The 26,024-nt window shown below is 40.4% G+C and overlaps 1 protein-coding gene across 3 annotated transcripts in view; it reads left to right on the forward strand.

The window, feature by feature from the left end:
- The window catches only part of ANO10 (anoctamin 10), a 229,383-nt gene that overhangs the window by 25,791 nt on the left and 177,568 nt on the right, over positions 1 to 26,024 (forward strand). For all 3 annotated transcript variants that reach the window (XM_029242432.1, XM_029242433.1, XM_029242434.1), the window contains exons 5-10: positions 2,817 to 2,936; positions 5,084 to 5,653; positions 7,054 to 7,109; positions 9,470 to 9,544; positions 12,360 to 12,542; positions 23,162 to 23,353. In XM_029242432.1, the coding sequence (XP_029098265.1) occupies positions 2,817 to 2,936; positions 5,084 to 5,653; positions 7,054 to 7,109; positions 9,470 to 9,544; positions 12,360 to 12,542; positions 23,162 to 23,353 (1,196 nt within the window). The remainder of the gene's footprint in view (positions 1 to 2,816; positions 2,937 to 5,083; positions 5,654 to 7,053; positions 7,110 to 9,469; positions 9,545 to 12,359; positions 12,543 to 23,161; positions 23,354 to 26,024) is intronic.

Raw genomic sequence — 26,024 nt, forward strand, 5'->3', positions numbered from 1 at the left:
AGAGAGTGGCGTGGACATATATATACTACCAAGTGTAAAATAGCACAGGGAGATCAGCTCGGTGCTTTGTGACCGCCTAGAGGGGTGGGATAGGGAGGGTGGGAAGGAGATGCAAGAGGGAGGGGATATGGGGATATATGTATGCGTATAGCTGATTCACTTTGTTATACAGCAGAAACTAACACAACATTGTAAAGCAATTATACTCCAATAAAGATGTTAAAAAATATATTAAAAATGGACTTGACAGCACCAGAGGCTGATATAACTTAAACCATACACCTTTTTACCCTAGTTGTTGATATTTTGAGTATATACCTTTTTCAGTTATTGAGAAGGGGGATTTTATCACAACCCTAGCTTTTTTTTTTTTTTTTTTCTTTTTTGCGGTACGCGGGCCTCTCACTGTTGTGGCCTCTCCCATTGCGGAGCACAGGCTCCGGATGTGCAGGCTCAGCGGCCATGGCTCACAGGCCCAGCCGCTCCGCGGCATGTGGGATCCTCCCGGACTGGGGCACGAACCCGTGTCCCCTGCATCGGCAGGCGGACTCTCAACCACTGCGCCACCAGGGAAGCCCAACCCTAGCCTTTTAAGACTTTTTTCCTCTGTATAACTTATGCATGAGATGTAGTTGTAAGAAGATCCATCTATTAAGAATCCTTTTTTTTTTAAGATCCATACTTTTTCTCAAGTATTTTCAAAATCAGTTTTATCTTTTCTAATCTGATAAGAAAGGACTACATTCACAAACAGCAGATATCAAAATCAGAAAAAAAAAACTTCCTGCTTTCAGCAATCGTTTGGTATGATTTTAACACTTGTGCACATATCTGGGAGAGACGAACACATTTAACGAAAGACAATATCCCCTAGTGATAATATTGATAATTTTTCCTACTGTTAGTATCAGATATCTCCTCTTTATTATCCTTTTTTTCATTTCCAAGAAGTTAGGTTTTCTTTTAAATTACTCTGAAGATTTTATGATAGGGCATCTGTCCTGAGAATACCATCTCTCTTTGTGATATGCAGTATTTGTACATCAGATACTTAAATCATGTTTCTCCTCCACGCTGTGGATATTTATTTGCCATCCTCATTGAAGGGCCTACTGCCTGATACGCTCATCACTTGTCTTTGGGAGCAAGGTAGATAGGAGATAAGGAAGGCAGCCCTCGGAAGAGATGAGCGGATTAAAACAGCTGCTAGGAACTTGCGTGGAAAGTGCTCCGTCTCCCCCAGTGTGGCACAGGGCATGCATTTGAGTTCTCCATGAACTGAACACATTTCCTCTTAAAGACCTGGAGACCTGTCCACCCAGTGAGTCATTCTGAATAATTATGGATGAGAGAATGCCCCGTTTTCATTTATTATCATTAGGGGACATTGTCTTTGGTTAAGTTTGTTTGTCTCTCTGTAACCAACCTGGGTTCTTGGACCCTTCAATCAATAGAAATTGTGAAGAGGCCAGATGAAATTCAGGGAAGGCTTTATTGGGACTCATGCTGCAGCTCAAGGGAACTAAAACAAGTAACAGGTGCCCTTGCTTGTTCCTGGGGGGTGGGGATTGGGGGGAGGTACAAGGTGGTCCCTTAAATAGGGTGAGGCTGGGGGTGGATTGGTGGGTCAGGCTGGAGGCGTGGCTTAGGTTGTCTGCCCAGCCGCTTGGTGGTGCTGTGTGCAGGGGGCATGTGCAGTACTCTGCTTTTGCTCCCAGCTCCTCAGAAGTGGCAGTTGGTTTGTGGCCTTTTTGAATCTTATTTTTCATAATTTGCCCCAACTGCTCTTGACCTGCATAAGGTAGTTTTTAGTCCCTTATAATTTCTTTGTATTCTGTTGCTGGAGGAGACATTTGTCCAGGTGCAAACACTGCTGTAAAGGGTCCCAGGTCCCAGCTTGTCTCATCTCCCAGGTATGTGCACAAGTGTTAAAATCATACCAAACGATTGCTGAAAGCTGGAAGTCTTTTTTAATTTTGATATTTGATGTTTGTGAATGTAAGCCTTTGTTAGCAGATTAGAAAAGGTAAAAATGATTTTGAAAGTACTCAGGATCAGTAACAATGAAAGGAACTGAACATTCTCTTACCTTCACTGTAGTGAGAGGACAGATTGGTAAAATTTTTTCTAGAGGCTGTTTTGTAATATGTGTCCAAGTTTAAGATATATATGCTCTGCTCTTGGAGCTAGCAATTCTACTTCTAAGTGTATGTACCAAGGAAATAGTTGACAGGTGGGGAAAGTTATATGTATAAGAATTTTAACATTATTTGTAATAGTGAAAAAAGGAAACAAGTATTTTTCAATAGAGGATTAGTTAAATTATAGCACTTCATACAAGGGAATATTATGATGCCGTGAAAAGGGTCATTCATGTTCTATTTATATTGTCATTGAAAAATATTCATCATATACTACTACTACATGAGAAGATTACAGAATGATGTGTAGAGAATGATCCCTTTTGTTTCTAAAATAAATATATATGTATATTTTGAAGTCTGCTTACACACTAAATTGCTATTTACAGTGGTTATGTTTTTGTGGAAGGGAGAGAATAAACAAGGGCCTCTCTAAATTCTAACCTGTGCCTTTCTGTAAGGTTTAAAATTTTACATCGACTTGTATTGCTTTCATAGCCAAAGGAAATAGTAAAGATATTTACATTCTGAAGAACAGAAGAATACACACCTTGGGAGCAGGCAGGATAGCGTTGATCTCTGTGTAGACCTTCTCTCTTCCTGGAGAGTTTGGGTAGCATTTGATGAAGTGTATCATGAGCAATCTCAAACCCGTCTCGCCTGTTCCTTCCGCAGTGAGGAGGCTGCTCACATCTGGCATCGTGATTCAGGTGTTTCCACTGCATGACAACGAAGCCCTGAAGAAGCTGGAGGACACCTGGTATACTCGGTTTACCGTAAAGTATCAGCCCATAGGTATGTGTCAGCGCCTGCTCTCTTAGAGAAGAGGAAGATGCAGCAGTGGTGGTATCCCTCTTGGGTAGATACTTAATGCTGTGCTGGGCAGGGCTCACCAGCTGCATGTCGGCAAAAAATTGGTGAGGGGGATAGAGGGGTTACATGACCTATTTGTTTATTTTATTTCCGATACCATTTTAGATGAACTGAATTACAGGCTGTTATTAAATTTCACCAACGATACAGGCAATCCAGAGTGGCCTTCATGACTACGTGTCAGATTTGTTGTAGAACATACTTTATAAGAATCTAGTTTGACCGTGATTATTTTGTGTTTGAAAATTTCTGTTTCTTTAGCGCTAATCAGTGGGCCAAGCTGCGTTCATTCTTAGTGGCAGACTAGCAGGCCTAAACGTCTTTTGAGGTAGTTTATAAGGATCTTGGTGTGCCTTACTGGAACTGTGCATTTTCTCTGAAGACACTTAGAAGAATAACCGTTAACTTATTCGGTGTGTGTTGAACATTACTCTGTGTAAACTTCTGTCAGTATGGATGTTCAAGTGTTTTTGGTTCAGTTATGTCTTTTAAGCAAAAGGATTATATTTAAGATGGTAGTTTTCACCATAAGCATTACTATCAGTTTTTCTTTAAAGGACATTGCCTTTTTCACTTTGTTTAAAGGAATTCCTCTGAAATTTTCTTTCTAATTGCCATTTCTGAAAACAATTATTATAATATTGTAACAGTGAACATAAATCGTTTTTAAGGTCAAATTTTGAAATTGCATTTTGAATTTTTTCTTATATTCTTTGAAAGGAAAAATGTTTGTTTTTGATAGTTCCAGGTGATGTAATAGTCATTTTATGTTACACTTAGGACATTTTTTCACCTTGTTTAGCATTTAGGTGGCAGTAAATTTAAATATTGCCTCTAGGTCTTGTGAGTGACTGTATCCAGGAGCTACTACTTAGAAAGTGAGGGGGAAAAAGTGAGTTGGTGGTGAAGGCTGAGCATGGGTGTGGTAGTGGTTTAGAGGCCTCTGGGAGTGCCGGGACTGAAGATAGTAACTGGGGCTCAGGAAAATTTTGAACTTCCCCCTGAGATCAAAAGAGAGAGGTGGTCTGATATGGAGCCCAGGACCATGAGTGGCTTTTTTTTTTTTTTATCTTTTAACCTGATTCTGATTTGAAGTTACCTCATCATACCCACTGTTTGAACATGCTCCTGAGTTAGTAGAAGAATTAAGGATAGGGGAAAATAGGATCCCTGTTTACTGTAAACCATCCACATAGACTGATCTGACACATTATCTTAAAAAAAAAAACACAATGTTTTAACTTCATGTAATTAACCCAGAAATACTAACTCTAACTCTTACACCTCCCTCACCCCCTGCATCCCACCTTGGTCCCAGTGCAAGATGCTTTTACAGTCTAGGCAGTCACCCATGTAGATGTGGCCGGCAAAGGACACAGTGTTCATGACCTCTTTTGGGTTAGCTAGCTGATGTTGCTTGGCCCTTCTTCTGCCCAGTGCATTTATCTGTAGGAAAGTATAGATAAATGTATTCCATGTATTCTAAAAGTTAATGTGTAGAATATTGTTTTGTGCTTTTGAATAATTTTTCTTCAGTGTATTGAAAAGTTTGCCATGACATATTGATGAAAGTTTACAGCTTTGAGTAGTTGGGGCAGGATACTATGGATGAGGAGTTTTCTTTGAAAATAAGCTCTATAACTCTAGTATTAAAGTGAGAGAAAAGTGGGGAGCATAAAGTAAACCCTCAAATTAAGCTGGTTATTTGGCCACAGCTGAATTTAAACTAGGACCTTGGAGATTGAGGATGAGCCCGAGGTGAGTTTTTCCTTGTGAAGAAGGCATCCACCAGATGAGAAGGTGAAGAGAAGCAGACCCAAAGCAGCCCCAGCAGCTGTGGCCTGAGCCCTGAGCTGGGGGAAGTGTCAGACTTATTGCTATAGAGACAAGCGAGGTCTTTGTACTTCATGGAGGATGGATTTACCATCACACACCGATTGGGAAATAAGGGTTTTAAATGATCCCCACTTAAGTAAAAAAGTGGATAAGCTTACTTGAAGTGATTTTTAAAAAAAAATCAAGTCTTTGCCAGCCGGGACTTAAGGTCCTTTTGTTTCCTTTCGTTGTAGATAGTATTCGTGGCTACTTTGGAGAAACAATCGCTCTTTACTTTGGATTTTTGGAATATTTCACTTTTGCCTTAATCCCTGTGGCAGTCCTTGGGCTACCTTACTACCTGTTTGTGTGGGAAAACTATGACAAGTATGTGGTCTTCGCCTCATTCAACCTGATCTGGTCCACAGTGATCCTGGAAGTGTGGAAGCGCGGCTGTGCCAGTATGACCTACAGGTGGGGGACCCTGGTCATGAAGAGACAGTTTGAGGAGCCCCGGCCAGGATATCACGGGGTCCTGGGTATCAATTCCGTCACCGGCAGGGAGGAACCACTGTACCCCAGCTACAAGAGACAGTTGCGCATTTACCTGGTCTCCCTGCCGTTTGTGTGCCTCTGTCTCTATTTCTCTCTGTTTGTCATGATGATTTACTTTGACATGGAGGCCTGGGCCTTGGATCTACACGAAAACAGCAGGTCCGAGTGGACCAGTATCTTGTTGTATGTGCCCAGCATCATCTATGCCATCGTGATTGAGATCATGAACCGCCTCTATCGATATGCTGCCGAGTTTTTAACTTCATGGGGTAAGACTCAGTGCTTTGAATTTATGTCTCATTTGCCTATAAGAAATATTGCTTCGATCATAGGATTCATGTAACCACTACCTTGCAAAGAAGATAGATGTTGCTCTGGGCTCATTCTAGAGACATAAGGAAAAGTCATCGGCTCTGGGAGCTCTGATGATCTGTAGGTCATGGTTCTCACAGCTCTTATTTATTGTTAGTTACTATGTTCTAGGTGCCCTGCTAAGCACTTTATCCATAGTTCCTCATTTTCACCTGCTCAGGACACCATGAAATAGAAGTTATTTCACAGTTTTATGGCTAAAGATACTGAGAATTAACAAAGTTTAGGCAGCAAATGGTAGAACCAGGCTAGTCCAACCTGTGCTCCTAATACTATATCGTGTTTTATGCTAAGGATAAAATCAGTTGAATTATCTCCATAATACTCTGGCTGAAAGAACTATGTCTGGGATCTGAAAACCAGTTGTGTAGTTGTGTGGGGCCTGCCATTGAACTCAGTGAAGGCAGGTGTTCTTGTCTGTCTCTGTAGTAAAAGAGGAACCTGGTTATAGTTTTAAAAAGGTCTTGATGGGCCATTCACTCATTAATTAATTTAGTCATTCAAACAAATAAATAGGCTATATTAAGCCCTAGGAAGAAGTCTAGGCCTTAACTTCATGGACCAGAAAGGTATTTTAAATTCTTATTAGTCATATAACAACAGCTACCGTTTATTGAGTGCTTTCCTTGAGCTGATGCTGGGGTTTGGTAGTATTTGTAATCCTGACGGTGACCCTGGGAGGAAGGTGGTGTCAGCCCTGTTTTGTAGGCCAGGAGGCTGAGTGTCAGTAGGTTAAGTGACTTGCCCAAGGTCAGATAGTGGCTGAGTTGAGGTTCAAATCCAGGTCAGCCTAACATTGCCTCTCTGTGCAAGGTGATACTTCTGTTCAGAATCTTCCTTTTTTGTCCTTCTGCCCTGCTGTCTTGGGACCTGCACAGTGTCTCCTTTTCTTAGGGTGGAAATTTGAGTTTCCTTTTAAGTAAATCCTTATAAACTTTATTTATTGCCCTACTCTTTAGAGATTGTTCTCAGTTTTACTATTACCGCTGATACAGGGTCTTTTTTTGGTATCTGTGGGATCATTTGCCAACACTTACTACATTTCTTTATTGCAGTAATATTTAAAAAATAATTTCGGACCACGGTGCTATGGCAGTATCTTGAAAAATGTGTCTTAAATTTAGTTTCTTTTTTGTTTGATGTTCTTGGCGGTAAGCAGTAGCCTGGCACGTTTACTGACTGAGGCTCTGTTTTTGAACATCTCTGCCCTCAGCACAAGTCTCACTTTACTTCATGACAGTGCTCCCATTCTGCTTTCTTACCTGAGAGACATTACCTCTCCTTTTTAATATTTTAGAGAATCACAGATTGGAATCTGCCTACCAGAATCACCTAATTCTGAAAGTGTTAGTGGTAAGTAGATCTTTTATATACAAGTCCATTGTACTTTTGAAACTAACACATAGTACTTAATATTTAGGAGTATAAATATGAAGACTTGATTCTGATTTAAGGTATCAGGTAGTTAATATACTTTGTCCAAGTAGGCAAGGATCGATTAATGTGTGTTTACATGAATGTTCAACAGTCTTATTACAAATGTGCACATGGTATAAGACTTTAAATGTAGAAATTAGTATTATAGCCAATTTCCAATTATTTAAAAAAACTACTTTATAGACATGTTTCTGTTATTTTCCTTTTGGTGACTCGGGTTTGAATGTTTCATTATTCAACAATCCTTCCAGTTATCCACCTTCTGTTTAGTGATGGAGCATTAAATTACTATTTTTTTAAAATTTTGTCTAAGAAATTTCCAAAGTCCAAGAGGTTCCCAGCATGTTTTGAAGAGTAGGAGGAAAGGGATGGAGGAAAGGCGCTGTGTAACCTGCTTGCTGTTTGTGTAAAAGCGCACACATTATGCCTCTTCCCACCATTATTAGAAATAACAAAGAGGTACCATCCTGAAATCACCTTGTTTATCTGGAGATTACCTGAGCCGTCTGTAACATAGCTGAGAATCAAGAAAGAGTGCATAAGGAGTCCTCTGAACTATCCACTGGAATTGATTTAACCCAGTCCATGTACTTTACTCCCAGGCCCTCGCTTAGAAAGAACCTTTGTTCCAGCTGTAGGAGTCATTCTGAGAAGCTTATTTATCTCGCTTTTCCATCCTTAAAGGATGAAAAACCACCATTAGGAAGGTGATTAGGTTTCTGGAAGTAGGTAAATTTATAGAGGCAAGAGCCCGGAAGGAAATGGAAAACCTCTCATAAATAGGTAATGAGAATTCAACAATGTCAGCAATTTGGACATGAGAAAAGTGGCAAGCGGCCATCCATATCTGAAAAGGCTCCGAAGGCCTCACTCTAGCCGTGTAAAATAATTTATATTCAAAATGTTTGTGCTGAGTCAGCAAGGATGCTCCGTTCCGTGTTCTCTGTGTGAGAAAACAAGCAGGGGAATGTGTAATGCATTAAAAGCTTCATTCAGAAAGATCCCAATATGGAGCTTTTGCCCTTAGAGGTAAAACACTCCATTTGTCTTAAAGAATTTAGTTATTTGTTAGACTTGATTATTCTCTGATGGTGCCAGATACAATGTCAGGTGACTGTCTTGTAAAGAGACTGTTTATCCTCCACTGTGTGTGCTAGGTCTCTCCCTTCCTTTTCAATCTTGTGCGGAGAGCGTTTCTCAGCCTTCCGAGCTTTTGCTTTTCAACTTCTACTCTAACTCAGCACCCCCATCCCTACGCCTACCTCCCCCTACCCTGTGGCCACATTGTGTTACTGCTCATTCTCTCCAGTTGACTCCCCCTTCCCTCACTAATGAAGTGCTCATACTGTGCACAGAGCAGTCTTTTGTCTGGGAAAGTGATGCTGCACAGGAGGAGGTAGCCAGCGTGCGGCTGGGGGACAGGAAGGAAACCCATCAGTCCTGGGGGCAATTGCAGGCTCTTGAGCAGGGGAACTACTTGAAGAAATGGCACCTGTTGTGGTGGAATCTCCACCCCACTCCCTGCTCCCCTACCCCTGAACCATGTGTCTGGGCAGGGCAGTCTCAGGCCCATGGTGACAAAGATGCTGCCCGGGCCAGGCTGGTTGTTCTGGCTGATCTCTCTTGCTAGTGCCCCTCGGCTAGCTAGGTGTCTCTCTAGGGGGCGGGGGGATCTCAGGTCCCTTGGCACAGAGAGACTTCCGGGGCTGGACTGCTTGTTGGGGCAGGGCCCTCCTTTCTGGTGCTGCCTGGCCACCCCACCCAGCATCTCTCCGTGGGGCAGGGGAGTGGCAGGGCGGAAGGGAAGGAGAGCACATCCCCTCGCAGCTTATTGTTAGTGGGGGTCCTCATCAGTCTCCCTGTTAGTGCTGCTGGGCTTGCCTGTTGTCAGGACTCCTATTCTGAGCGGGGTGGGCAGGAATGTGTCTCCCTGCTGGGTTACTAGTTGGGGGTGGGAGATGCTGGGCCTTGGACTCTCTCTTTTGTAAGAAAGTAGTAGGGTTGTAAGATGCGCTGGTGCTGTGTTGTTCCTTCAGCCCTGGGGTCCCAAACCTGATCTTCTTCCTCTTAGCACCTTTCAGAGCTCCCCTTTGGTTGCCTCTCGCGATATTTCGAGTTCATAGATGTGCTTAGCGAGGGGGAGTAGGAGAAACACGTCCAAGCCACCTTCTCTGGACCGGAAGTCCCTCATTACGTTTCTTAAATGCGATTTTTATAGTTGTAATGAAGTACTGTGATGCAGTATTAAATATTGCTATCTTTTTTTGTTTTTGCAGTTCAACTTTTTAAATTGCTTTGCCTCACTCTTCTACATTGCCTTTGTCCTGAGGGATATGAAGCTTTTGCGTCAGGTGAGTGTGAAAAACAGAAAGGTATCAATTTTTTAGGTTTTAGAGGTGGTTTCCTATATTCAGGTAATGTAATTGTCTTCCCATTACTATCTTTATAAATAAAATTATTAAATTTTGTGTACTTCTAAGCCCAATTCTAAATAAACAACCATTAGCAATTGCACCGTGTATTATACTCAACTGGAAAGAAATTTGTTGAAGCTAACCAACTTGCAAAATAAATCATGTAGAGCACAAAATCAAATACAGAGTTCATATCAAACCTTGTAAAAGCAACTTTAACAGCAAAATGTATTCATTAATTGAACTTCTGTGTGTGTCTCAGGTAATGGTATAACCTTAAATAGTTCTTTCACATTTCTTTTTTTTAAAATTTAATTTAATTTTATTATTTTTGGCTGCATTGGGTCTTCATTGCTGCGTGCGGGCTTCCTCTAGTTGTGGTGAGTGGGGGCTACTCTTCGTTGCAGCACGCGGGCTTCTCATCGTGGTGGCCTCTCGTTGCAGAGCACAGGCTCTAGGTGTGTGGGCTTCAGTATTTGTAGCACGTGGGCTCAGTAGTTGCAACACTTGGACCCTAGAGTGCGTGGGTTTCAGTAGTTGTGGTGCACGGGCTCAGTAGCTGTGTCTCTCTGGCTCTAGAGCGCAAGCTCAGTAGTTGTGGCGCACGGGCTTAGTTGCTCTGCGGCATGTGGGATCTTCCCAGTCCAGGGATCAAACCTATGCCCCCTGCATTGGCAGGTGGATTCTTTTTTTTGTTTTTTAATAAACTTATTTATTTTATTTATTTATTTTTAGCTGTGTTGGGTCTTCGTTGCCACGCACGGGCTTTCTCTAGTCGCGGCGAGCAGGGGCTACTCTTCGTTGCAGTGCATGGGCTTCTCATTGTGGTGGCTTCTCTTGTTGTGGAGCATGGGCTCTAGGCGTGTGGGCTTCAGTAGTTGTGGCACATGGGCTTAGTTGCTCCGTGGCATGTGGGATCTTCCTGGACCAGGGGAGATGGGGTCAAATGGGATCCGTGTCCCCTGCGTTGGTAGGCGGATTCTTAACCACTGTGCCACCCGGGAACTCCCACACATTTCATTTTTAAATTAATAAGTTGTTAAACTTTAGAGACCAGCAGGTCCTATGCACTGCTGTATTGTTGCTGAAATGTTTAAGAAAGATGACATATTTTGTTGTGTTACCATTTCTGGATCACATGATAATAGTGAATAATAAATTAAATTATTGCCTTCTAATTTCTCTTTTTTATACTTGAGCCAACTACCAGTAAGGGCTCTTCCTTCCTGGTTTTAATATACTGTGATTGTTAGTGAGCAGAATCTCAAAGCCTAGGCTTCTTAATCTTTATATGAGAGCTTGGGATCATTTTTCAAGGAATTTAAAAATTTGTATAACAGAGAAAGTTAAAAGATTTTGTAGTTATGGTTCTAAGAGCTTGCATAAAAGTAAAATTAAATATTGTGTTCTTAGTATTTAAAAAATTATTTTTGAAAATACTACATTTGAAATCGATAGGTTAGATGTACATACCTTTTCCAGTCCCACCATTATTGTATTAGTGGGGTATGACTCCTCATTTCTTATACTTTAGAGAGTCTCCTTTATTTAACAGGGGACAGGGGGTTGGGGGAAGTCTCTTTAAAACATAGAATTTTAATATCAGCTAAGGTGGTTTGTGATGAAAACACTGATACCTATCTGGGGAAAGTGGAAATTGACACAGTACCTCTGGAAACTACTTGGGCAACTTTGCCAAGAACGTTAATCCATCCCTAGTAAATCATCAGAGGTGGGGCGAAGATTCATGTACGTAGGTAAGGGGCAGCATTTATAATAGTCAGGGTTGGGAATAATACTTACATTCAACAACAGTGCATGAGCTAAGTAAAAAAGAATTATTCATGACATGGGAAAGTGCTCACAATATAGTAAGTGAGAAAAGAAATCTACAAAGCTGTTTATATATAGGATGATTCTACTTTTATTTTTACATATGATTATAAAGAAATATTTAGGGGACTTCCCTGGTGGTGCAGTGGTCAGGAATCCGCCTGCCAATGCAGGGGACACGGGTTCGATCCCCAGTCCGGGAGGATCCCACATGCCGCGGAGCAGCTAAGCCCGTGCACCACAACAGCTGAGCCTGCGCTCCAGAGCCCGCGAGCCACAACTACTGAAGCCCGCGCGCCTAGAGCCCGTGCTCCGCAGCAAGAGAAGCCACTGCAGCCAGAAGCCCGTGCACTGCAACGAAGAGTAGCCCCCCACTCGCCTGAACTAGAGAGAGCCTGTGCACAGCAACAAAGACCCAGTGCGGCCAAAAAATTAATTAATTAATTAAAAAAATATATTTAGAATGTTAGTAGTGGTTCTGACATGGTTGTGGAATTAAGGGTGACTGTTTTTCTTTTAAGTTTTTCTACAGTGAGGGAGGATATATTAATTTTATAATAATAAGCTGTGGCTAAACTTTATTCAAAGTTGGTGACATCGTTTAGACTCACATGTTGCAGCCAGGATGAGATAATAAAAAACACAATTTCAAGTTAATTTGTTCTCCTACCGACTCATAACCAGTTTTTTTATTATAATCTTATTTGTATTATAATCTTTTTGTATTTTAGTCTGTCTTTCCTGTGAAAAAAACAATAAATTAGAAACATCATTCTAACACGTAGCTTTTCCAATACTAGTTTTTATAACATAATGTATACTATTTGTTGAAGATTCTTTTCTTTTACTGCATAATTATACACATGCTTTGGTTTTGTTAAGCCACGTCGCCAAGCATCATTTATGTGCTTCTCTTTAGAGCCTGGCTACTCTCCTGATTACCTCCCAGATCTTTAACCAAATTGTAGAATCTCTTCTTCCTTACTGGCTCCAAAAGAAGCAGCACGTGAAGGTAAAGAAGAAGGTGCAGGCTTTAAAGGCAGACATCGATGCTACATTATATGAACAGGTGGTTCTGGAAAAGGAAATGGGAACTTACTTGGTAAGTTTGAATATTGCTGAATTAAACATTGATTGAAAGTGAATAACAGTCATGTCCAGACTGTATACAGCAAATAAGTAACCACTCATTGTCTCAGGTGTGACTATTTTGTAAGTGCTTTCCAGCCAGTTTCCTTACCATGAACTACTTTAAAGTTAAAAAGATGGAACTGTGTATCAAAATGCTGCTATCTTGAACCGGAAGTTATGCCTAACATCGAAAGGATGAGTCCAGTGAATTTCGAGACTGCTCTGCTGAGGGTGGTGGGAATGTTTCATAGATGGCAGAGCAAGGGAGAGGTGAGATGGCTGTGGAGCCATTGTTTGCTCTGGACACTTTAAACTCAAAGAAAAAAACTGAAGCCCGTCGTTAAAAATGGAATGCCAATCTGAAGATTAATTTATAATATAGTTTAAATTACTTAGTGCTGTAGTAAATATAAAATAGTTCTTTTAAGACAGAGAATTTCTGAATTATTTTTAGGAACTCCAAATAGGTCATTGGAGGTTCCTAAACCTAAACATGTATTCAGCAAATGTTTACTGAGCTCTGCCTACATTCAGTATATCTCTTTTGAGGGGGTCAGGTGTTGGGGTCATGTTTGCTTTAGGTCATTGTTTCTTATATCCTGCCCCTTCCTTCTGGGTGTGATCTTCTTCTTAGTGAAATAGATCCTTTAGTGAGGGTCCATTATTGTTAAACTTTCCTAGTCTTGGTTTTCATCACGAATGCATGAGTCTCCTGATTACTGAATTTCTTGGCTGACTTTCCTAGTTTTTCTTGTATGCCTAAGAATTTTAGTTTGTATGTTTATCTTGAGCAGTTTATTCTCTCTCTCTCTCCCTGCTCGCTTCTCTGTCTTATTTTTGCAGTCCCCCCTGCCCCACCCCCTAGTCCAGAACCAGGAGTTTGTAGCCCAGAGCTCGCATCCGATCTTGTGGTGATGGTGGAGATTCTGCAGAGCCAGCAGGTAGCATGCTGTTGACCCAAGCTGTAGTTCCAGGGCAGCAGCTGTGGCTTTTTTCAGGCCCCTTCAAGGGTAGGGGCCACTGTTCTCACCCATGGTTTTGCTCAAACAACCTGCTTCCAGATACACGCTAGAGGAGTGGTGTGCCTTTGGTTCCCCTGCCTGAAGTATTCAGATCCTGGCCACTGTGGCCAGCCTGTGGACGGACGGAAGCCTGGCCGGGCTTCTGATTACTATCTTGCACTTCGTTCCATTTCTCGCTTGGGCGGCTGATTTTTTTGTTTTTGAGTGATGATATTCTTTTGATTAAAATAAACATATATGCACTAGCATTTTCTATTATTGCTGTGTTTGGGGGAGAAGATGATTCAGGGTATAAACTTACAGCATATCTTGACCAGCAGCACTGTTTATACATGAAGTATCGGAGAAACACACACGCAGGCAGTTAAGAGTTAAAGAAAATAGCGCTTGGGCACAATGTGCAGCCGCCTTGCCTGCGTTGGTTGAGTGCTGGCTTACTGTGGGTTACAAGTCAGTCTAATTCACATAGTGTCAGAAGCCTTTCCTCGCTTGTTCTGGGGGGTAGTATTTTGGGCCATATTTATTTTTTCCCTTCATGTTCTCACAGAAACTAAACCACCATTCTTTCCCCCGAGTTCTTTATTCCATCCCCTCTCTCATTGCCCCAGGCCCACCTGGAGCTCCCGGGTTTCCTGATTCCCCCTTCTCCCCTTCCTGTTTCAAAGCAAGCAAACCTCTCACGTCGTCTGCTATTTTTGTCCTGTCTCTTTCCTGCCCCTGCCAATTTCTTGAAATAATTCTTCTCCATATTATCATCTCTACATCCCTCTTCTCTACCCGCTCTCAGCTCTTCTTTTTCTCTGAATCGTTTGGGCAGACAGCGTCGTCCCCTAAAGTGACCAGAGCCAAGCTCGCAGTCTTCTCCAGACCAGTTCCTCCCCCTTTCCTCAGGCTCAGCGAATGGTACACAGTAATACAGACAATATGCCCTTCTCAAAGCTGTTTTAATTCATCTAAGAACTGTATGCTGACAAGGTGACAAAATCTTACCTCTTACCTTTTTGATATTTCATGATATCCGAGAATACGTTTATAAAGGAAGGTAAGGCAGGCACTGCTTTTCTCACGTTAATAATAGGCAGTTGAAGCTCTGTGTTATTTTTTTAAATTTATTAATTTTATTTATATTTGGCTGGGTTGGGTCTTCATTGCTGTGCACGGGCTTCATTGCTGTGCACGGGCTACTGTGCACGGGCTTTCTCTAGTTGCGGCGAGCAGGGGCTACTGTTCGTTGTGGTGCGCGGGCTTCTCATTGCGGTGGCTTCTCTTGTTGTGGAGCACGGGCTCTAGGTGTGCGGGCTCAGCAGTTGTGGCTCGCGGGCTCTAGAGCGCAGGCTCGGTAGTTGTGGCACACAGGCTTAGTCGCTCCATGGCATGTGGGATCTTCCCGGACCGGGGCTCGAACCCGTGTCCCCTGTGTTGGCAGGCGTGTTCTTAACTACTGCACCACCAGGGAAGTCCGAAGCTCTGTGTTATTAATCACCTGGTGACTAAATCAGAAACAAGATTCAAGACTTTGCTTTTCTCTTCAGAGTCTATTATTCAGCACGGGCTCTCTGATATGAAGTTAAGGAAATAGTATATTAATTTCTCTCGCAGGCCCTGGGTCTGTGTGTGAATGCTGGGGTTAACAGTGAGTGCCTGTCCTTAGTAACTTAACTTGCTTGCGGGGCCCCGCGTTATCTGACTATTTTTCCTTCCTCATCTCCTACAAGTTCCTCCTTTACTCTCTTCGTGGAAATGACATCAGGTATTTTCTATTTCAACTCTCCCCATATATTTGGAAAGGGGGAGATGCTTTGGGGGCACATTTGTTCTAGATCGTTGTTTGCTATGCACTCATCCTTCCCTCCGGGTCTATTTTTCTCCTCACTGAAGCCAATGAGCTTAAAATTGTATTTTCTGTAATCTCATCCTGAGTGCTATATATGAATCTAAAACAATGTTGCCAAGCTTTGGGGAAAAGCAGTTTGAGACTTAAAAAACTTGATTCTAAAAAGTCATACTTGCTTACTTACTGTAGAAAACTTGGAAAACGTAGAACAGAGTATAAAGAAAAAGACATTCTCCATAATGTCTCCACCAGGGGTGATCCACTGGGGTCTCCCGACCCTGTTTCTCCAGCCACAGGGCCAGGGCTGTATAGCCCCTCTGATCTCACTGTGCGCTGCTGTTCCGTTCCTGGGAACAGTTCACGTGCAACTGCACAGCTGCGTGAGGCTGAATTTTCATGATCAGTATTCCAACTAGAGCAGCATGTTGCCACACAGCAAATGAGCTGCCCTCTAGTGAGCTAGACATTGACGAGATTTGCCAAAAACGTAATTGAGCGCCACTCACCGCACTAGACATTTTTTGTTTTGGAAAACATAATGATTTTTCAAACAATATTTTATTGATGTTAATATGCTTTTTATTATTGAAATGAATCAATGAGAAATATTTTTTAAGTTCTGAGTTTTAATTTCTAACACAGTAAATAACACTAGGTATAATAACTCCCACGAACAAAAAGTCTTCGGTGCCCTCAGTGATTTTAAAGAGTTTAGGGCTTTGGAGACCTGAAAGTTTGCAGATCTAGAATAATTCCCACTTGTTTTTGTTTTTCAGAGCATTAGCTTTCGTGAAGTGGATTTGTCCCATTTGTTACTCCCTAAGATTCAAGTTCAGCAGTTTTGGAGGTGTACCTCCATTGTACCCCATCAGGAGGCATTGATGGCAGGTTGACCCTTGTGTGGGGCTGCCTTGTTAGATCACGTGATCGACTGGGTGACAGTTTGCAAAGGTTCTTTTTCACTTTGTGTTGAATAGGTTGTCTGTGGTAGATTCTTTGAGACTATCCTATTCCCTATAAATGGTAGCTCTTTAAAAATAGTTTCTAATCGTTTGTTGCTGGCATATAGGAATGCTGTTGGTTTTTGTATTTTTATCCAGAAACTCTGCTGAATTCTCCTATGTTTTTGGATTTTATTAGGTTTTCTATGTAGACAGTTATTTCACCTACAAATGAATAATGGCTAGGGATTTCCCTGGTGGTCCAGTGGTTAAGACTCTGTGCTTCCACTGCAGGGGGCGCGGATTCAATCCCTGGTCGGAGAACTAAGATCTTGCATGCTACGTGGTGTGGCCAAAAAAGGCTATTTTTTTTTTTTTTTTTTTTCTTTCCAGTATGCGGGCCTCTCACTGTTGTGGCCTGTCCCGTTGTGGAGCACAGGCTCCGGACGCGTAGGCTCAGCGGCCATGGCTCACAGGCCCAGCCACTCTGCGGCATGTGGGATCCTCCCGGACCGGGGCACGAACCCGTGTCCCCTGCAATGGCAGGCGGACTCTCAACCACTGAGCCACCAGGGAAGCCCCAAAAAAGGCTATTTTTAAATTTTAATTTTATTGAAGTATAGTTGATCTATAATGTTGTGTTAATCTCTGCTGTATAGCAAAGTGATTCAGTTATATATATATATATATTCTTTTTCATATTCTTTTCCATTATGGTTTATCACAGGGTATTGAATATAGTTCCCTATGCCACACAGTAGGACCTTGTTTATCCATCCTATATGTGATAGTTTGCGTCTGCTAATCCCAAACTCTCAGTCCTTCCCTTCCCCACCCACCTCACTAATGGCCATTTTGTTTCTTCCTGCAGTCCTTATACTTTTTATTATTTATTTATTTGGCTCACTAATATGTTCAGTACAATTTGGACAGAAGTAGTTATAACAGGAATCTTTATCTTGTTCCTGATTTTTTTTCTTTTTCTAACCGTTGAGTATTATGTTTGTTCCGTGATTTTGGTAGGTAACTTTTTATCAGTTTATGAATGTTTTTTTTCTCTTCCTTATTTGGGAAGAGTTTTTATTGTGGATGACGTTGAATTTTATCAAAAATTATTTTTTTTGCTTCTGTTGTGATCATCATGTTATCTCCTTTAATTAATATTTTCATTTATATTTGTAAGTTTCCTAATGGAACACCATGTTTGCATTTAAATGATTAACTTCACTTGTTCAGTATTTTTTTAATCTACATTGTTATGTTGAATATGCTAATATTTTGTTTAGGGTTTGTGCCATTTGCTAGTAATTTTCCTTTCTCAGTCACTGGGATAGGGTCCCTGTGTTATTTATCGTGCAAAACTCTGTTGCTAATGCAGTGCCTGGCATTCAGCGGGTGCTCAGTGTAATGTTGCATAAAGAACAGTTTTAGGAAAAGAGCAGCCCAGCCCCTGCTGTCTGTGTGCTGCTTGTTGCCCTCATCCTGTACTTTATCCTCCTCACATACTCAGCATGCGGAACTCTGAGACGTGATGTTTCTCCAGGGATGGTGTGAGGGGCCAGTGGGATGGATCCCCTGGAGGCTGAAACTTTGTGTTCATACATTCTTAGAATCATCTTAGTAAGTTGGTGTTTTCTAACTTGCAGCTATTGGGGTAGATTGTCTTGTTTAATGTGTTTTTTAGTATGTGATTGTTTACTTTGTTAAAATTGCATTTTTTTTTCCTTCTTGCTGTTGGATTACGTCCCTGGTTTGCTGAATTGACTGACCCCAAAGTGCTCAGAAGTGTGAAAGTACTGATAGAATTACCATGTAAATCCTACACTCCGAATCCGCTTGTGAGATGGGAACACAGAATGGGGGGGAGGGGCTCCCTGGGTGCTGGATGCTAAAAAGGCCAGGAAGACCTTTGCGTGGCTTCTGGAGGCTGCACCTGGTACATCTGAGAGAAACTGTCTACACATCTCTGCAGAGGCTCACCCTTTTATTTCACGAGCTGCAACAACACAATTTTGAAAGCTGAGCATAGGCTATCAGGATTTCTTAAGATCGAATTGGGGTAAAAATGGCTTGATTGCTAAGAGTTTCACTGTTGATTTCTTCACTCTTCAGAGAAGTAAATCGATGCTGTATTGCTGGGCATATTTAAAAACCACATCCGTATGCTGCAGCACACATAAGGACATTCTTTCTGGAGCCAAATGCAACCAAAGAGTTGTTTAGAAACTGCTCAGCACTGAACCCCCAGCTGAGCGTCAACTTGCCAGCTCCCAAAGCACATGTGTTTGGCATTGCTCTTTGGCAAGCCTTGCAAACAGCCAGTGAAACTCACTCAAAACCCCTGGGTTCACACTTCATCCAAATACCCAGAGCATCTGGCAGAAGCACTTCCTGCCATCCCCAGTACTCTGTAATTATGTTTGAGTGTTTTCAATTTTAGTAAAATATAAAATAAAAAAGGAAACCAACTAGAAGTAGAATCTGACTTACACTAAAGCTCTCAGCTACTGAGCCTAATATGCCTATCTCGGTGCAGGACTGACTCTGAGATGCAGTAATGATAATTATAATTATTAATTTAAAATATTTACGTTGCTTTCAAATATTATGATGAATAGTTTTCTTAAACTGAAACTGTTGTTGCATGTGCACTGGATGATCATGAGAGCGCCTGAGGATGCTGGAAGTGGGTGCCTGTGGCTCCCTCACCCAGTCACTGCACCACATAGAGTGCTGCCCAGCCCCTCTTGGATCAGGATGTGAGCAGCAGGCCGTTGGGTCCAGTCAAGGAGTTACTCAGGTGACAAGTCAGAGTCACCAATGACCAGGCATCCCACTTCAATGCAGGCGCCTTTTTCCAGTTATTAAAGATCACGAAGTAACTCACCTCTTACCGTTTATCTCTCTTACCTACAAATCAAGGGTATGTAATGACTTTTACTCCTTTCTTCCTTTGGACTAAACCTTTTAAAGCACATCAGAAAGGTTTTTAAATATAGTTTCAGAGGGATTTCGTCATGCTTTCCTGGTTTCCCCCTTTTCTTCTGTGGACTCCTTTTTCTTTTTTGCCTCTTTGATGTGTCTGCTACTTCCACTAGGGTGATTCTGGGGAGCTTCCTTGTTACAAACAGCTTTTTTTTTTAACTTCTTTAAAAAGTTGAGGTAATAATTCACATACCATAAAATTAACCATTTAAAAATGTACAATTTAGAGGTTTTTAGTAAATTCACAAGGTGGTACAATCATCACCACTATCTAATTCCAGAACATTTTCATCATCGACCCCCAAACTCCCCATACCCATTAGCAGTAACATCTTCCCCTAGTCTGGCAATCACTAATCTACATTCTGTGGATTTACCTATTCTCTGCATTTCATATAAATGAAATCATGTAATAGGTGGCCTTTTGTGTCCGGCTTCTTTCTCTAAGCATAATGCTTTTAACGTTTATTCACGCTGTACCATGTGCCAGTACCCCATTCCTTTTTTTGTGGTTGAATAATATTCCATTGTATGGATACACTACGTATTGTTTATCCATTAATCAGCTGGTAGACATTTGGATTGTTTCCACTTTTTGGCTATTATGAATAATGCTATTGTGAACATTTTTGTACAAGTTTTTGTATGAACACATGTTGCCATATGCTAGGTCGTATGTTAACTCAACGTTTAACTTTAAGGAACTGCCAGACTATTTTCAAAAGTGGTGGTGATTCTATATTCCAACTAGCCACGAGTGGGGTCCCATTTTTTCCCGCAGCATCACTTTTTTTTTTTTTTTTTAAATGATAGCTATCCTAGTAGGTGTAAAGTAGTATTTCATTGTGGGTTTACTTTGGATTTTCCTAATGCCTAAATATATTGATCATCTTTTCATGTGATTTTTGGCCATTTGTATCTCTTCTTTGGGGAAATATATATTCACATTCTTTGCGCATTTTTAAATTGGGTCATCTGCCCTTTTGTTATTGAGTTGCAAGGGTTCTTCATATGTTCTGAATATAAATTTCTTATCAGATATATGATTTGCAAATATTTCTGCCCATTCTGGTGTTTATCTTTTTACTTTCTTGGTGGTGTCCTTTGATCCATAAAAGTTTTAAATTTTGGTGAAGTCCAATTTCTCTCTTTTTTGTAACTTGTGCCTTTGGTGTCATGTCTGAGAAACCATTGCTTAATCCGAGGTCAGGAAGGTTTACTACTCTATGATTTGTTGAGTGCTTTTATCATGAAAGGGTGTTGTACTTTGTTTTTCCTGTGTCTGTTGAGATGATTAAATATATTTATACATGCATACATGTATACCAATAAAACTGTTAATGTGGTGTATCACATTGACTGATATTTATATGTTGAGCCAATCTTACAATCCTGGGGTAAATCCCACTTGATCGCAGTGTAAAATCCTTTTACTCTGCTGCTGGATCCACCTAGTATTTTGTTGAGGTTTATATCTTTATTCAGGGGTGTTGGTCTGTATTTTTCTTATGAAGTCTTTGTCTGGTTTTGCTATTGAGGTTGTACCGGCTACACAGAATGAGTTGGGAAGTGTTTCTTCCTCTTGTTCTTTTTGGAAGACTTTGAAGAATTAGTATTAATTCTTCTTTTAGTGTTTGAGAGAATTCACAAGTGAACTGTCTGGGCCTGGGTTTTTCTTTGTGCAAAGTTTTTGATTGCTAACTCAATCTTTTTACTTGTTTTAGGTCTGTTTTAGATGTTCTGTTTCTTCTCGAGTCACTTTTGATAGTTTGTGTCATTCTAAGAATTTACCCATTTTATCAAGGTTATTTAATGTTATTTTTGGCATATAATTGTTGTCATGTCCAACCGGTTTTTGTCGTATCCTGATCTTAATGGTTGTATCATTCTTTTAATGGTTTCACCCTGCCCCTTCCTTTCTATCTCAAATTGTTCATAATTCTTCTTACTTATAATTCTTCCCCTTCCCCTTACTGACCTTAAAGGTCAATAGTAATGTCCCTTCTTTCATTCCTGATTTTAGTAATTTGAGTCTTTCTTTGTTTCTTGCACAGTTTAGGTAATGGTTTGTCATTTTTCGTTGATCTCAGTCATTTCAAAGAACCGAATTCTGGTTTTATTGGTCTTCTTTGTTTTTCTATTCTCTATTTTATTTATTTCACTCTAATCTTTATTATTTATTTCCTTCTGCTTGCTTTAGGTTTAGATTACTCTTCTTTTTCCGGTTTCTTAAGATGAAAATTTCAGTTTTTTAAAGATCTTTCTTCTTTTTTAACAAAGGCATTTACAGCCATAAATTTCCCTGTGAGCACTGCTTTCACTGTATCTTATTAAGTTTTGGTATGTTTCATTCACCTCAAAGTATTTACTAATTTTTCTTGTGATTTCTTCTTTAACTCATTGTTTTTTTTAGGAGTGTGTTGCTCAATTTTCACATAGTATGTGAATTTCTGAAATTTCCTTCTGTTATTGATTTCCAGTTTTATTCCATTGTGGTCAGAGAAGATACTTTGTATGATTTTTAAGCCTTTTAAATTTGTTGAGAAGTGTTTTATGGCCTAACGTATTATCTATCCTGGAAAATGTTCCATGTACACTTGAGAAGAATGAGTATTCTGCTATTGGATTGAGTGTTTTCTACATGTCTGTTAGGTCTTTGTTATTGTGTTAGGGCATGCCTTCAATACTAAGCCAGGAAGTTTAAAATTCTGCCCTAGCGTTCACTTTCCGCTTGTGCAGAGCTTCAGGGTCAGTCAGAGGTGAGATCTTAGACCTTTCTCAGATCTTTCCTAAGCTTATGTGTGATCCTCTGCATGTGCCTCATCTTCTCAATTCCCAGTAAAATGTGGGAGCTTTGCAAACCCCCTGTGGATATCTCATTCTTCAGCCTTTTCTTTGGGGCTCCCTGGCTAGTCTGTTGTTTGCCCCAGCTGCTACCCTTTACCTCAAGCAGACTGATGTTAAAGCATTCAATTAACATCCCTGGGGGAGGAGCCTTTAGCGCTGGGAAGACTCTGTGCCGTTAAATAGAGACAAGCCTTTTGAGTGGGGTCTTCTAGAGCCAGGTCAGATAATGATTTCCCTCTGGGAATGAGGCTTTCAAAGATCTGTGTCCCCCCTCTCTTCCCCCTGGCACAGGAATGCATGCTATTATTTTTCGAGGCTGCTGCAGAACTCGGGAGCAGGATATGAAACTAGAGTAAGTTAAAATGCCACAAGGTTGAGCTGTTATTCTTGACTAAATGCTGCCCCGAATGCTGCAAGCCTTTAGTTAATTTCCAGAGTACTGAAAAAGTTGCTTTTGACAAATTGTGTCATTTGTTGTTGTTGTTTGCTTTTATGGAGGTGTAAACTTCTGGAGGTTCTCAACTCTGCCAGTTTCACTGGCATCACCACCATCAGTTTTTTAATGGAGGGTCAGGGGCTGAGACGCTGGGGTACCCATGATATGAAGGGACCATCATGTCAGATTTCTAATAATGATCCTGGATCATTTCTTTTTACTTGGTCTAGAGCAAACTTCTTTAGCTTTGCTGTTATTTACCTTAGGGGAACAAATGTAATAATCCAGTGATTTGACATGATATGAGCAGCTAAATCATTTTTTTATTCTTCATTTCAGGGACTTTAATATAAAATTGTCTTTGAATTTAAGTAAATTCTGTTGTTGAGAAGAAGGAATTGGGAGAGACTCTGAGTTTTTTTTTTTTTTTGGTTAGATGCTCATGCCTTGAATAGTATTGCAAAAGACTGTTCTTATTAAGTGATACTAAAACAATGCCTGTTTTCTTCTTTTTTACATTTTCAGGGCACCTTTGATGATTACTTGGAGTTATTCCTGCAGTTTGGTTATGTGAGCCTTTTCTCCTGTGTTTACCCACTGGCAGCTGCCTTCGCTGTGCTAAATAATCTCACTGAAGTTAATTCAGATGCTTTAAAAATGTGCAGGGTCTTCAAACGCCCATTCTCAGAACCTTCAGCCAGTATTGGTGTATGGCAGGTAATTATTTGATAAAAAATTATTTCTTTAAAAACAAACAAAATGAGGCATTGTGTTTTAAAAAAAAAACGGTCTATGGAGAGATTTGGGAAAACTGGATTTTATCCTTGCCATGCCACAAACTAGCTGTGTAACTTCAGGTGGTCATTAACTTTCTCTGGGCCATGCTTTTCTTGTTTTTAAAGTTGGGGGTGGGGATGAGCTACAATCTCCACGACTCTTTTCAGATGTGAAACTTTGACAGTTTTCTTGGAGAGTAGTCAGCTGGGCCTCACCCACTGGTACTAATGAGGCCCTCCCCACTGCAGTGTCAGTGGAAATCACTGACACTGGACTTCTGCTGGGGAGCCTGGACTTCCACTTCCACTCCTACCTGGCAGTAATGAGATTCCCTTTCAGATCCCTGCTAGGGTGGTCTCAGAGAAAGCCCAGTGGAGAGTCAAGACTTTTAATACCATCCAAGAGACCACATGAGTGCACAAAGGAGGGACTTGTACCCCTTCATCAAAGGAGGTATTAGTGGTAGTCTAGTGGGAAGCCAGAACTCTGGCCCCTCTCCAGCAATAATGATCCCACTCCCCACCTTGGGTGTCAGTGGTGTCCAGGTGGAGAACCTGGACTTCTGCCTCTACCTGCTAGTGACAAGATATTGTCCCCTGCTGGAGTGGTATCAGAGGAACCAACTAAAACAAAAGGTTATACAAAATCTGGAGTCTTATAACAGCTGAAGTATCAAGGTTTTTATTAAAAAATCACTCATTATACCAAGAACCAGGATGATACCAAACTGAATGAAAAAAATGGCAGTCAGCAGATGCCACCGCCAAGATGACACACACATGTTGGAAATACTGGACAAAGATTTTAAAGCAGTCACGATAAAAATGCTTCAACAAGCAATTACAAACACACCTAAGACAGATGAAAAAATAGAATTAGAACGTCTCAGCAAAGAAATAGACACAAAGGAGAATCAAATGGACATTTTGGAAGTTGAAAATATAATAAACAAAAAGCTCAGTGAATGGGTGCAATAGCAGAATGGAAGGGATAGAGGAAAGAAGCAGGAGCTGGAAAATAGAAAAATAGAAATTACCTGATCTGAACAACAGAGAGAAAAATAGACCGAAGAAGTAAATATAGCCTCAGAGACCTGTGTGACTATAACAACAACAACAAAATCTAACATTCCTGTTATTGGAGTCCAAGAAGGAAAGGAGAAAGAAGGAAGGGCTGAAAAGGTACTTGAAGTAATAATGGCCAAAACTTTTCAAACTTGGCAAGAGACCTAAAACTATAGGTTCAAGAAGCCAAGTGAACCCCAAACAAAGAAGTTCATGCCAAAACACATCATAATTAAACATCTGAAAACTAAAGACAAGGAAAAAAAAATCTTGAAAGCACTAAGAGAGACATCTTACCTATAGGGGAAAAACAATTAGAATGACAGCCAGTTTCTCATCAGAAATCATGGAGGCCAGAAGAAAGTGGCACAATATTTTCCAAGGCTAAAAAATACTGTCAATACAGAATCCTATACTCAGAGAAAATATCGTTTGGGAAGGAAGGGGAAATCAAGACACTCTCAAACGAAGGAAAAGTAAGAGAATTTTTTGCTAGCAGACCTATCCTAAAAGAATGACTAAAAGCTCTGTAAACTGAGGAAATGATAAAGGGACAATGTCAGGAAGCAAAAACATGGTAAACAAAAACAAAAGTAAAAACAATATATTTTCCTTTTACTCCTAAGTCTTTAAAGTTATGTTTGACAGTTGAAACCAAAAAATACAACACTATTTAATGGTTCTAAGTATATGTAGAAAAAATATTATGACAATTGTATTATAAATGGGGAGTGATAAAGGAAGGTAAGATTTCTGTATTTTACTCAAACTAAATGATACAAGTAGACTGAATGTATACATATATATACACACACATATAAAATATAGTATATATATTTGTGTGTGTATGTCTATATAGAGCAACCTCTAAAAAGCTATATTATTTAAAAGATGCACTCAAAAACATAGTTAAATCAAAATGTAGTACAAAATATGTTGAGGTAGCCTACAGTAAGACAAGAAGAAGAAAACAGAGAAATGAAAACACAGAAAATGAAGAAATGGCAGAATTAAGTTGATATTTTGATTAACTGTAAAGGGTTAAAGACAAAGATTGATATAATGGATTAAAATGCATAACTCAACTATATGCCATCTACAAGAAACCCAATTTAAACATGATTAAGCAGGTTGAAAGTAAAAGGATAGAAAAAATATATGTGGAAAAATTAATTGTAAGGAAGCAGGAGTGACTATATTAATATCATATAGAGTAGACTTCTGAGCAAAGAAAATTACCAGAAAGGAACATTCTTTGATGATAAAAGGGTCAAATTATCAAGACGATGTAGAAATCTTAATATATATTCAGCAAACAACAAGGTTGTAAAATATGTGAACTAAAAACATAGAACTAAAAGGAGAAATAGATAAATCCACAATTACAGTTAGAGACTTCCACATCCCTTTCTCAACAATTGACAGAACGCTGGATAAAAAATCATCAAGGTTATTGACGAACTCAGCAACACCATCAAATTATGAATTTAATCCATATTATAGAACATTCTACTCAACAGTAGAATATACTGTCACCTTCAACTTGA

Source organism: Monodon monoceros, unplaced genomic scaffold (assembly GCF_005190385.1).
Source record: "Monodon monoceros isolate NGI ecotype Baffin Bay Population unplaced genomic scaffold, NGI_Narwhal_1 Super_Scaffold_3, whole genome shotgun sequence".
Taxonomy (NCBI): Eukaryota; Metazoa; Chordata; class Mammalia; order Artiodactyla; family Monodontidae; genus Monodon; species Monodon monoceros.